Source organism: Megalobrama amblycephala, linkage group LG3 (genome assembly GCF_018812025.1).
Source record: "Megalobrama amblycephala isolate DHTTF-2021 linkage group LG3, ASM1881202v1, whole genome shotgun sequence".
NCBI lineage: Eukaryota > Metazoa > Chordata > Actinopteri > Cypriniformes > Xenocyprididae > Megalobrama > Megalobrama amblycephala.
Window position 1 is genome coordinate 10,549,954 of NC_063046.1, and position 12,260 is coordinate 10,562,213.

Here is a 12,260-nt window from a genome sequence, read left to right on the forward strand (position 1 = left end):
ACACCCTGTGACATGCTGGAACTTGATTTGTGAAGACAGTTTATGTCAGAATTAATTAAACTGGGCAAATCATACCTATTTTAATAATGATCATGTAAACAGGTTTCTTTGAGTGTATATCTCAGAAACCTAATATATATTGACAGCCAACAAGAAAAACAGCTTAAAACACCTGTGACCTAGGCTATTTGAGTCATTCCACGAAACCGGTACGATTTGGACTTACACATTTTTAGATTTTTTTTACCAAAATGTATTACTTTTCTGAACACCCCTCAACATTAATGACATATTTAACTTCCAGAAAAAAATATTTTCCCATCTCAGGCATCAAATCCCTATTATTATTGGTCATTATTTTAAGTTTTGGACACTATGGGAGCTCTCTGAATATTATTATAAAATGTATTTGTGATAAAATCAACATTTCCCTATTAATCAGATGACCCTCACACTAATTCAGTAATTGCAAATATAAAAGTTACATAAAATCTCACACTTTTGCTGTACTAAAGCCTGAAATGGGCACTTTTTGTGACAGAAACCTCATCATTTCTGATCAAAGGCTTAACTTCAGAATTTGAACTAAAATCAGTATTCTTATGATTGAACATTTCAGACAGAATTCAACTAACTTTAAATTACTTTTTCATAAACTTAACAAAAAAATAATTAAAATGTAGGTGTGACGGGGTTGTGATTTTTTGCTCAAATTGTCCACTGCTCTAAATCTAGTGAATAAATGGAGAGCGCATGGCATGCATGATATTAAGAAATCATGAATAATGTTGAAATAACAAAGATCATTTTCACAACTAATAGTTTTCTATCTTTAATTGATGTAACGGGGTTGAGTCGTTAAGCTTGACAAACACAATTTCACAACATAATTTAGTTATTATTATTAAAGAAGGTGGTAACTTGTCTGCTCACAATGTTGTTCAGAAGACTTCTGTGATGTCACTTCCTATTAATGGTGTCACATAAGTATCAGTTCATTATTTTTATGGGGGAGAATGGTTTGCGTAACGGGGTTGAGGGGTTACTGAGGTACGGAACTAAATAATAATTTTAATGAACAATCATAAATTTACTTTACATTACCAGCAAAAAAGCACAGATGGATATTTATGGGAATGGCAAAATGTATGGACTTTTTTCTAATTTTATTATTCATATCCCAAGTAAACTTTTATAGAAGGCCTTGAGGGACATGACAAAATAGGAGGTGTCAACTGAAAAAAACAAAATAATTTCTAATATAAAGATAAAATGTATGTCATGTTTTTAAACATTATTAAAGGAGGCATTTCAATTAATACAAAAAGCTTTTAAAAATATATTTCGGTGACACAACAGATAAATTACACTGAAAAAAGTCAGAGGGACTCAAATCGTACCGATTTCGTGGAATGACTCATTTATTACTGTCTTGTTTGAAATGTAAAAATGCAGAAAGGCTTGTTTGAGGGTTGCATTTACGCTATAGAAAAATAATTGACTCAAACAATAAAAGTCTATGGAAAGTCCCCAGCAGATTTGAAAGCGAGCGCGCGCGCGTGTGTGTGTGTGTTTGTGTGTGTGTGTGTTTGTGTGTGTGTGTGTGTGTGTGTGCAATGAGCAGCAGCAGACAGACTCTCTCAGCTCCTCAGGAAAATTTGTCCCTCAGATCAGGAAGTAGAAATGTGGTTTGATCCGTGAGCGTCTACGAAAACTGAACCAACCGAAAGCATCTGAGGAGGCCAGCTTTATTCCGCGGTTTGACTGGATATATCATCTATTCAAGTGTGTGGTAAGTACACTAAACTATCTTATAATGTTGTTGACTACACATATATTCCTCAACTACACTGTCTGCGTCGCGACGCAGCGCAACACGTTTAGTTTGGTTTGGAACTCTTGAATTGACTCATGCGTCGCGCGCGTGCAGCCTGTACAGATTTAGCGAGCCGTGCAGCGTTTGCAGAACAGGTGAGGTTGTGTTTGTGGGATTCTGTAAACTGTAACCTTCATTCAACAAACAAGTTGTTACAGATAGCCTATAAGTAGATCTGAGGTTTGACGTGCGTTTGTTTATATAGCAGTGATTTTTCAGCTTAGTTTCAAACTCGTGTTATTGTTGCTGTTCATGAATTTTGTTTTGTTGACGGTTTTAATGTTTAAAGTTGGCTTAATTTCTATTGTGACAACTTGCCCCGTGTTTTGTGACAATTTGTCATGCTATTGGGCCAATGAGTGTTCAGTAGTCAAGTCACCTTTTATTTTATAGCGCTTTATGCCATTCAGGTTGTTTCACAGTAGCTGTGATAACAGGAACATAATTCAGTGATGCATATAGTTCATTTTGGCTGTACAGCAGCTGTAGTGTCACTGTTCAGCTGAAGTCAGTTTATTGTTTATTCAGGTCTGTTGTAAAGAAAGATCATTAAATATTTAATTAGTTCATTTAAAGGTGCAATATGTAAGATTTGTGCAGTAAAATATCCAAAAACCACTAGGCCAGTGTTATATATTTTGTTCACTTGAGTACTTACAATATCCCAAATGTTTCCAACTTTTTGTAAATCGTGAGAAAATTGCAATTTTAACCAAGGCTCCGGGACGTGTGAGGAGTCGCCTGTCAATTGTGTCATACCCGCATTACCCTCGGTTTCCGGTTTTATTTTATAACAATAAACCATGGAAACACCAAAGACGCTTTAATATATTACATGTTTTAATAGACAAGGGAACAACTGTTTGGTTACATTTATAGACAGAAAACTAATTATTGTTATATAGCTCAACGCGTTTAGTCTTATTGTTTAAATCTAATTTTCTTGATTTTTTTTTTGTGAGTACCATGCTTTACCATGCCTCAGAGAAAAACACTATTTTGGGAAGTAGCTAACATAGCATAATCAGATGCAGCTTTATTTTTAGTAACAGTAATACAGAATTTTCTCCATCATACAATATGTTTTAAAATTAATTGCATGCCATTTATCAACACAAGCCATCCAGCATTTAATATGATATTGTAAAATCGATCTATCTTACTGCAGTGTGTAACAGTGTCTCACACCAGCCACAGAGCGAACGCACAGAGTAACGTAATAACATCATTTTCAACACACTCAAATGTATCTAATATGATAAACAGATCTGCGTTACCTCATACTCATGACTGGAAAAGTGGCACCAGTGACTGTGTCATAATAAAAGTCCCGCTGCTCGTGAGATGTGTGTTGCACAATCGCTCCAGTGGCCTCGTTCAGTTCCCACAACACTCGGTCCTGCTCTGCTTCATACTACAGTAACGTTAATAATCGCATCCATGAACATGAGTCCTATCCCGATTGTTTCCACCGGCTGTGATGTGGAGACCTCATGTCCCAAGATTCCGCTCTAAAACTTGCCGTCATCAAGCTACGCCTTTGTTTTGAATAGGCCTCTAGCGGACAGAAATCTTACATATTGCACCTTTAATCTATAAAGCAGTTCTGCAGTTGTCCAGCTCAGTTCAGTTCTCATCCAATAGTGTCAGTGAAGTCAAATCAATAATTTTGTTGAATATTAAGGCTAAATGTTTGGAACATTTGGCTAACGATGGAAATATTTAATAATTCCTACATATAGTCTCAAACGTTTGTGTGTCCATACAAAATCTGACCTTTTAAAAATAAACCCATCCTTGGAAATAATGACTGGAGTGAGTGTGACAACTAGCCCCGGTCTCTCCTGTATGATTAAACAGTAATATTTGAGGTATACACACCTAGCTAATAAAGCACTGGTATGGTTCATTGGTGATGGATCATTTGACAGTACCATGGTACTTTGATATGGTACTAAATGGTATTTTAAAGTGCCTGCCATTGCATATGAGACTCTTCCATGTTTCAAAACATTTAATTGCAAAACGTGAGTCAAAATGTGTCTGGTCGTACCAGCGTTGCAGAGGTCACTCATTAAATTCAATGTAGCCTACTGTAACTCACTAAAGAAAGCTTGTTTTGTTTGCAACCAAATGACCAATGACCTCAAGCCAAGGAAAAATGAGTCACGTCTTTAGCTGGCACAACACTTCAGCTCTGGAAAAGGCATCAGTTTCTTGTGGGCGATTTTTAGACTTGTAGAATAATTGTTCGAATGGACAGTTGTTATGTACATCGGCTGACGTCTAGCTCTTACAATGGAAAGCATGATACCAGCAGACTTCCTTTAGACTGGACTTCTATAAAAAGATGGTTGGCAGTGGCATTAAATGAGAACATGCCAGATGCCACTGGTGTTGTTTCCTTGCTGTATTTTCATATTCAAATCATTGTAAACTAATAATTTCTCAGGAAAACAGAACTGGATTCAAAAGAAGGGTTCACTTTCTTTTTTTTTTTTTGGTTTTAACAACCTGCACCAAAGAATAAGACCAGTTATATGTATTACAAAGGGTCATTCTTTAAATTTGTTGTTTGTTGTTCTTGCTGCTATCAGTGCTTATCTTTAATGACACGATGCAATGAATATTCTAAAATTATATCTATATTCTGTTGCACTCTACATAATGTTGTCTTGTTCCTTTTCAATTTTCTACAAGTTTAAAGTGTCTCTGAATTTTGTTTTTAAGACACGCAAATGGATGGACATCTCACAATCTGTTCCTCAAGGGGCATTTCACATATCTTCAGACACTGATGACATCCTTCAAATGGCACGGCAACTTTTAGCCTGAAAAATGTCGTCGTACTGGAACGTTATAGCGACTGCAGATCCAGCCGGCATTGCCAGCAGCATGGAGGAGCAAGCTGGTAAGAAACCTTTCCACATTCAACAGCTCCAAAATGAATCTCAAACTCTCACAGGACACAGTAAAGTTTGTTTGTTTATTCTGAAGCATTTACAGAAATGTTTATTAATGTGCAATGTCCCTATTAATTAAAATAAATAAATAAATAAATAAACTTTTTTTTTTTTAATAATTAATATTGGTTTTTTTTATCTTGTTATTTGTGTTTATTATTTATTTTTACATTTTTATTAAATTTTAGATTTTTATTTTTAATCATTATTTTATTTATTCATTATTATTTAGATTATATCCTTTAATTATATTTTTAAACCTTATGATATTTATTTAATGAATTATTTAGTAGTTTTCCCTGAAAATTTGGTGAGTGTTAATTTTGAACCCTGTCTGGCAGTGAGCTACTTGCAAAAAAAATATATATATTTTTTTTTAACATTTCCAGAAAACAGTGTTGGCACAGATTCAAAGCAGATCCTCTAAATAAACTGTAAAACCAGTGACATTTTGTTTTTTCAGTGAAGGCATACTGAATTCATAGAAACTTCCTCATTGTTTTACAGATGGCATGTTGCCAGTCAGTGCATAAACAGTAGTGTGGCGGTTTGTTGATTCATTCAATTTGTATAATCTTAGCACTATGAAGGTTAATAATTCCCTCTAAGAGAAACACCAGTTCAGCGACTTTACTGTATCACATGACAGATTTGATATTGTCATTCTCAGAGTGATATAAATTCGGCCTAGTGTACAATGTCAGTAAGATTTGTTTCTTTTTAGTTGTTCATTTCACCCCTCTGAACCCTAAGGCAAAATCTGTAGTGAAGTTCTGGTTCAAGGAAGTTCACAGTCTGAACCGTATATATAGAAATATGAACTGAAACTCTGCCGTTCTTCAGATAGGTGTTTATAGCAGTGCACGTCATTTCCTCTCACATTTACTCAAGTTTGAATGTGCATTTGGGCTGAATGCTTGCATTTCATTTGCATCATATGTGCATTCAACTCTCACTCTTTAGTCAAATTTCAATAGTGATTAATCAAGGGTTGACCACAGGTTCATGTAGAGAAATAACTTCCCCTCTGTCTTGCAGTGACATCTCTTTTCTTCTCTGATTGCACAATGTTAAATGATATACTATGATATTTAATTATGGTGAATGTGGAAAATAGTCATAATAAAGAATCCAAACATTTGGCATTTTTATTAGTTTTAAGTGCTTAGCCTGGGCCAGCATGACTACATAAATAACATATATAAACAAAAAACAATTATAGTATGTTTCACAGTAATTATAGTAAATGTTTCACAGTAACAGATATTTCTCTTAGAGTAGTGACAAAAATGTCTACAACACTAATTTTAAATATTTAACCTTTTATATGAAAAGTTTTTACAAATTTAGTCACATATGCCTCAATTTTTGAGTGGCTTTCATCAAATTCAAAATGTAACATTAAAGGATTAGTCCACTTTCAAATAAAATTTTCCTGATAATTTACTCACCCCCATGTCATCCAAGATGTTCATGTCTTTCTTTCTTCATTCGTATAGTCGTATGCAAATGATTGGGCCCCTGTGACGTCACATGCCAGCCCTGTTCCAAGCGAAGCTTGATTATATAAATGCTTTTTTATTGATGACGAGGACGTTTTAAGTTATGGAACTTGCAGGATGTATTAACCCTCTGGAGTCTGAGGCTGATTTGAGGCCCTGGAGAAGTTTTGACATGCCCTGACATTTGTGCTTTTTCCAGTTGTTTATGAACATATTAATGGAAAAAGTGTCATTACACTGTATTTAGCACAACTAGGCTACCATAATATGTGAAGAACACATGTTTGTGTTTTTGAAGGAATAACGTTTATGCATGGTTATTGAAAAAACAAAAAACGTAAGTCACTGAAATAAGGCCACAGAACTAATATTATATATGTGTTCACAAGACTTCTGGGTATTAGAATATACTAGACTAGAACTAAAAATTCTAGTATACTAGACTTTTTGCTTCAAAATGAATTAAAAAAAAATTATCCTGCCTACTCATTCATATAAAACAATATATTAATTTAAATTTTGTAAGACACTTTTTGTCAAGAAACGCAGTATGCGTGGAAGCGTGAATCTTCATGAATAATGCTGTGATTCACACCTGAGAAGACAAAGACCCACATAATGACTCGCATAATGAGCCCTTTCAGTGTTGTTTTCATTTCATACTTGCAGCCGGAGGGCGCTCTGTTCACATTTAGTCCACAAATGACTCAGTGAAGAACAGGCATACCATGTGACATTCCAGGAACTAACAAAGGCTTCCAGAGATCGCTAACCATTGCTATAACATGCAGTTAAACACTTTTGAATATAATAAATACACGATTGTGACGATTTATACCTGTATTGCCTCAGAATTTGCGTCTGAATAGCACTGGCTCCGTGGGTGTGGCTGAATTAGTGGATAATGAGCTGAATCATGGGTGTCTGACATGTGTCTCTTTTCATACAGATTATATAAACAGAGAATATTTGTTTTCGATTTGGCTTACATGATTTAAAACCTGACATTTCAACATTTCTTTAGACATAAGTCTCATTTTTGTGTCATTAGTATACACTAAGTTACAGTTCATTTTCTGAGAACTGTCAGATTGGACTTCGTTCAGAGGGAGACGACAGGTCACGCATCATGTTAGTTTTCTTTATTTTGCAAAAAGCACAACATTTTGTTTTTACTCTAAGTGTATACAAATAAAAGAAGATATTCTATAGTTTCAATTGATATATTACTTATGTCTTTATAACAAAAAGTGACAGAGTATTTTAAGTCTGTTTTGCAATGTGAAAAAAATCCTGCAAAACGCGCCGGCGCATTTCCCGACTCCAGAGTGTTAATGATACAAAGACCTCTTATATGCCAAAAGACCAAGAAAAATTTGATTTCTCATGTCATGACCACTTTATCAATGTCATGTGTCTTCCCAGCTTTGTAATAGTAGTGAATGGAGCTTGAGATTTTGAAGCTCAAAAAAGTAAAAGTAAAAGTAATCCATACGGCTCCAGGGGGTTAATAAAGGCCTTCTGAAGCTTAACCTTCCGGCAGACGGCCATACCGGAGTTTTCCGGGGGAAAAGTGACCTCTAATGTATTGACAAACACGGAAGCGCAGTAGCTTACGCTACTCCTACATCCTACGTCATCGGGTCAGAGGTCACTCTTCCGCTGAAACTCGACTTGCGTACAGTCATTACCAGAAGCCAGTGATTATAATTTATAAAGTTTTAAATATGGATATTTTTCTTTGAAAAAAAGCATCAATTTGCTTCAAAAGGCCTTTATTAAAGGTGATAGAGAGGATTTTTTCGTCGACTGAGAATCCAAAGACTGTTACTGAGTTTTTGAAATGAGTGCATGCGTAAGAACAGCCCCCCTCCTTCACAGCTCATTTCAAAGGAACGCCTCCCAAAACTCGTGCACGAGTATTGGAACACGAGTGTTTACCACCGGCATTTGCTGTGTCGTGTTTTTTGGATTCATTATGTCGGACTCACCGCAGGTAACTCATAATCTGCAGTTGTTACTCCTGTCTCCTGACAAAAACATTGCATGCGGCGCCTGTGGAGTGTGGAAAGTTACTGGAGAGCGCAGCCGCGCTTGTCTCTCACAAGGAACGTCACGGCAGTGATTGACAAGCCAGAGGGCCAATCGTTTACGCGATGATCGCGTAAACGATTGGCTGATGTTTTTAAGGCCCTACCTCGTGCACAGATGATGTATATTAATATTATTACTTTCAGTGCACCTAATAAATAGTCTTTTATCAGTTAGTAAAGACAGTTTCAAGTAATATTGCAAAAATGTATAAAACAAAACATCCTCTTTAGCACCTTTAACCCACTGGAGCCGTATGGATTACTTTTATGATGGATGTGCTTTTTTGTTCTTCAAAATCTCAAGCTCCATTCACTCCCATTATAAAGCTTGGAAGAGCCAGGATATTTTTTTAATATAACTTGTCTTAATCTGAAAGAAGATAATCATATAAATCTTGGATGGCTTGAGGGTGAGTAAATCACAGGATAATTTTCATTTTTGGGTGAACTAACCCTTTAATTGCAGTCCAATTAACTATTTTCATCTTGTCCATCCTTATATATATGTGTGTGTGTGTGTATGTGTGTGTATATAAATATAAATAAATAAATAAATAAATAAATATATATATATATATATATATATATATATATATATATATATATATATATATATATATATATATATATATATATATAATATAATATAATATAATATAATATAATATAATATAATATATATTTCTGGGTTGCTCTGCTTTGCATTTTGCCGGGAAACAGATGAAGTAAGCATCCCGCGAAAAACAGTCAATATCCCCCCAGAGGTGAAATCTCATGCCATAGGTGTTGGGTTTCCTTTTTCCCGCCGGCTCAGCATCAGCAACACTGTTGCCATTAGCAACAGTGACTTTGCGTGCATCCATTGGTGTGTGTTAGAGCGGCGTGGCTCATGTCTGAGTCCCGTCACGTATCTGTGTGTGATTTGAGTATGTCGTCTGGTCCTGTGTGACATTAACACATGCTGCAGAAAGAGGCCAGTGTACTAATCTGGCTTAGCGTGGCTTGAGCTATCTGCAAACGCAATCTGAGGTCCTCTTGGGAGGGACAGAGACATAGCTGCAGGCCAGGGAGGGTTGGGTTACACTCTTTAATGTGTTTGCGGTGTAAGATAACCTTGCCATTAAGGACAGCACAGAGGGAGGAGACGGGAGTCTCGTTCTGTGAAGCATCTTTCGCCTCTATAGGCACAGAGTCAGGTTAAGCTCACAGGTACCGCACGTACATCGAGCTTGTGGATTTCTGACGGACAGTAATGAGATGATTGCTGGATAGATCGGTGCAGAATGATAAGGTATGTGTAGCCGACAGAGCGCTCAGTGTGTTTGCATTGTGGATATCTTGTTTTTTTTCAGCATTTCAGGTCAGTGTTCGTAGTGGGAGTTGGGTTTAAGAAGTGATAATGTAGTGAACCTTTCACTGACTCTTTAACTTTATACTTTCAAATTCATTGATTGAATTCTCTTAGAGGAAAGTAGTCTTTCTTATCATCCTCAGACTTTCTTTTCATTGTCTGATTTGTCACATGGTTTCAATGGTCTTGATAGATTGTGCTTGTCTTAGTAGAAGAATGTAGTCTTAAACATAGCAGCAGCAAGCTTTAAATGTTTTCTATAGTTTAAGGAGATGAAGAGGTGATAAAATATCTTTTCACACTGGAGAAAGGGAGAAAAATAATGAAAAAGTTACGTTTAGATGACTTTGATCTAATCAGCAGATGCTGAGTAAGTGTTTTTACTTTTCATTTATATGTTAATGGATGTTTAAGTGTCTTTTCAAGAGCAGAAATTGAATACAATTCAAGTTTATTTGTATAGTGCTTTTCACAATACATCATTTAAACGCAGCTTTAAATTTAAGAGGTTTGCTTTGTCATATCTAGGGCTGAATATTGCTATTTTTCAGGCTTTGAATACATTTAAAGGATCAGTTCACTTCTGAATGAAATTTTCCTGATAATTTACTCACCCCCAAGTCATCCAAGATGTTCATGTCTTTCTTTCTTCAGTCGAAAAGAAATCAAGGTTTTTGAGCCGGAACCAGGAACCCTTCCTATAACACCTGATGTACTCGTTACATCATAAGAAGAATGGCATCTACGCTAATATTAATAATTGACTAATTCTCTAGGATCAATTTGATCAAGCTTTTTAATAAGAGGTTTAATAGTAGCCTGCTTAAAGGGATAGTTCACCTAAAAATGAAAATTATCCCATGATTCACTTACCCTAAAGCCATCCTAGGTGTATATCTTCTTTTTAGACGGACACAGTCGGAGATATATTTAAAAATACCCTTAGTCCTCTAAGGTTTATAACGGTTGTGAATGGCTGCCTACATTTTGAAGACAAAAATGCATCCATCCATAAAAAAATGAATCCATACGACTCCAGGGGGTTAATAAAGGCCTTCTGAAGTGAATAGATGCGTTTGTGTAAGACAAGTATCCTAATTTAAAACTTTATAAAGTAAAATATCAAACTTCCAGCGCGACAGCCATACGCATTCAACGTACATTAAAAAAGCGTTAACTTCCGCTACATAGTACACAATGCCATGACGTTCTACACAGTGACATGATGTACTACGCATTATAGCGTAGGACGTAGCGAAGAGTGTCATGGTGTAATGTGGAACGTCATAGAAGTGCGTTATTTTACTTTATAAAGTTTTAAATAAGAATATTTGTATTATTTATAAAGCAATCTTTAGTGGTAGAAGTGATAGTTCTACCATATTTGTAAGAGGGAGATGGTTTTGCAGCCACTGAAATTTAAATCGGAGATGCTATTAACTTATTTTTTTAAATAGCCAGCAAAATATTTGAATTAATGAATTGTGAATATTCAACATATTGCTGAGCCCAATGTTGATTTAGATTCTTTTTTTTATCTTTACATATAATTCATATTTAAAGGTGCCGTAGAACTTGTTTTCAAAAGATGTAATATAAGTCTAAGGTGTCCCCTGAATGTGTCCGTGAAGTTTCAGCTCAAAATACCCCATTCATTTTTTTAACTGCCTATTTTGGGGCATCATTAAATATGCGCTGATTCAGGCTGCGGCCCCTTTAAATTCTCATGCTCCCCGCCCCCGGAGCTCGCGCTTGCCTTAAACAGCATAAACAAAGTTCACACAGCTAATATAACCCAGCATGTCTAATCGCGTAAGTATGGTATTTATTTGGATGTTTATATTTGATTCTGAATGAGTTTGATGGTGCTCTGTGGCTAAAGCTAACATTACACACTGTTGGAGAGATTTATAAAGAATCAAGTTGTGTTTATGCATTATACAGACTGCAAGTGTTTAATAATGAAAATAACAACGGCTCTTGTCTCTGTGAATACAGTAAGAAATGATGGTAACTTTAACCACATTTAACAGTACATTAGCAACATGCTAACGAAATATTTAGAAAGACAATTTACAAATATCACTAAAAATATCATGGATCATGTCAGTTATTATTGCCCCATCTGCCATTTTTTGCTATTGTCCTTGCTTGCTTTCCTAGTCTGATGATTCAGCTGTGCACATCCAGACGTTAATACTGGCTGCCCTTGTGTAATGCATTGAGCATGAGCTGGCATATGCAAATATTGGGGGCGTACATATTAATGATCCCGACTGTTACGTAACAGTCGGTGTTATGTTGAGATTCACCTGTTTTTCGGAGGTCTTTTAAACAAATGAGATTTACATAAGAAGGAGGAAGCAATGGAGTTTGAGACTCACTGTATGTCATTTCCATGTACTGAACTCTTGTTATTCAACTATGCCAAGGTAAATTCAATTTTTAATTCTAGGGCACCTTTAAAGTAGAAAT

General features: G+C 35.7%; 1 protein-coding gene across 3 annotated transcripts in view; it reads left to right on the plus strand.

The window, feature by feature from the left end:
- Positions 1-1,576: 1,576 nt before the first annotated feature.
- lrrk1 (leucine-rich repeat kinase 1) overlaps positions 1,577-12,260 on the plus strand; it is a 111,647-nt gene continuing 100,963 nt past the window's right edge. The window contains exons 1-2 of one of the 3 annotated variants that reach the window (XM_048183802.1): positions 1,577-1,792; positions 4,607-4,787. In XM_048183802.1, the coding sequence (XP_048039759.1) occupies positions 4,715-4,787 (73 nt within the window). In that variant the 5' untranslated portion in view covers positions 1,577-1,792; positions 4,607-4,714. Of the gene's footprint in view, positions 1,793-1,883; positions 1,972-4,606; positions 4,788-12,260 lie in introns of those variants that run through there. The other 2 variants (XM_048183805.1, XM_048183804.1) reach the window with 2 other exon arrangements.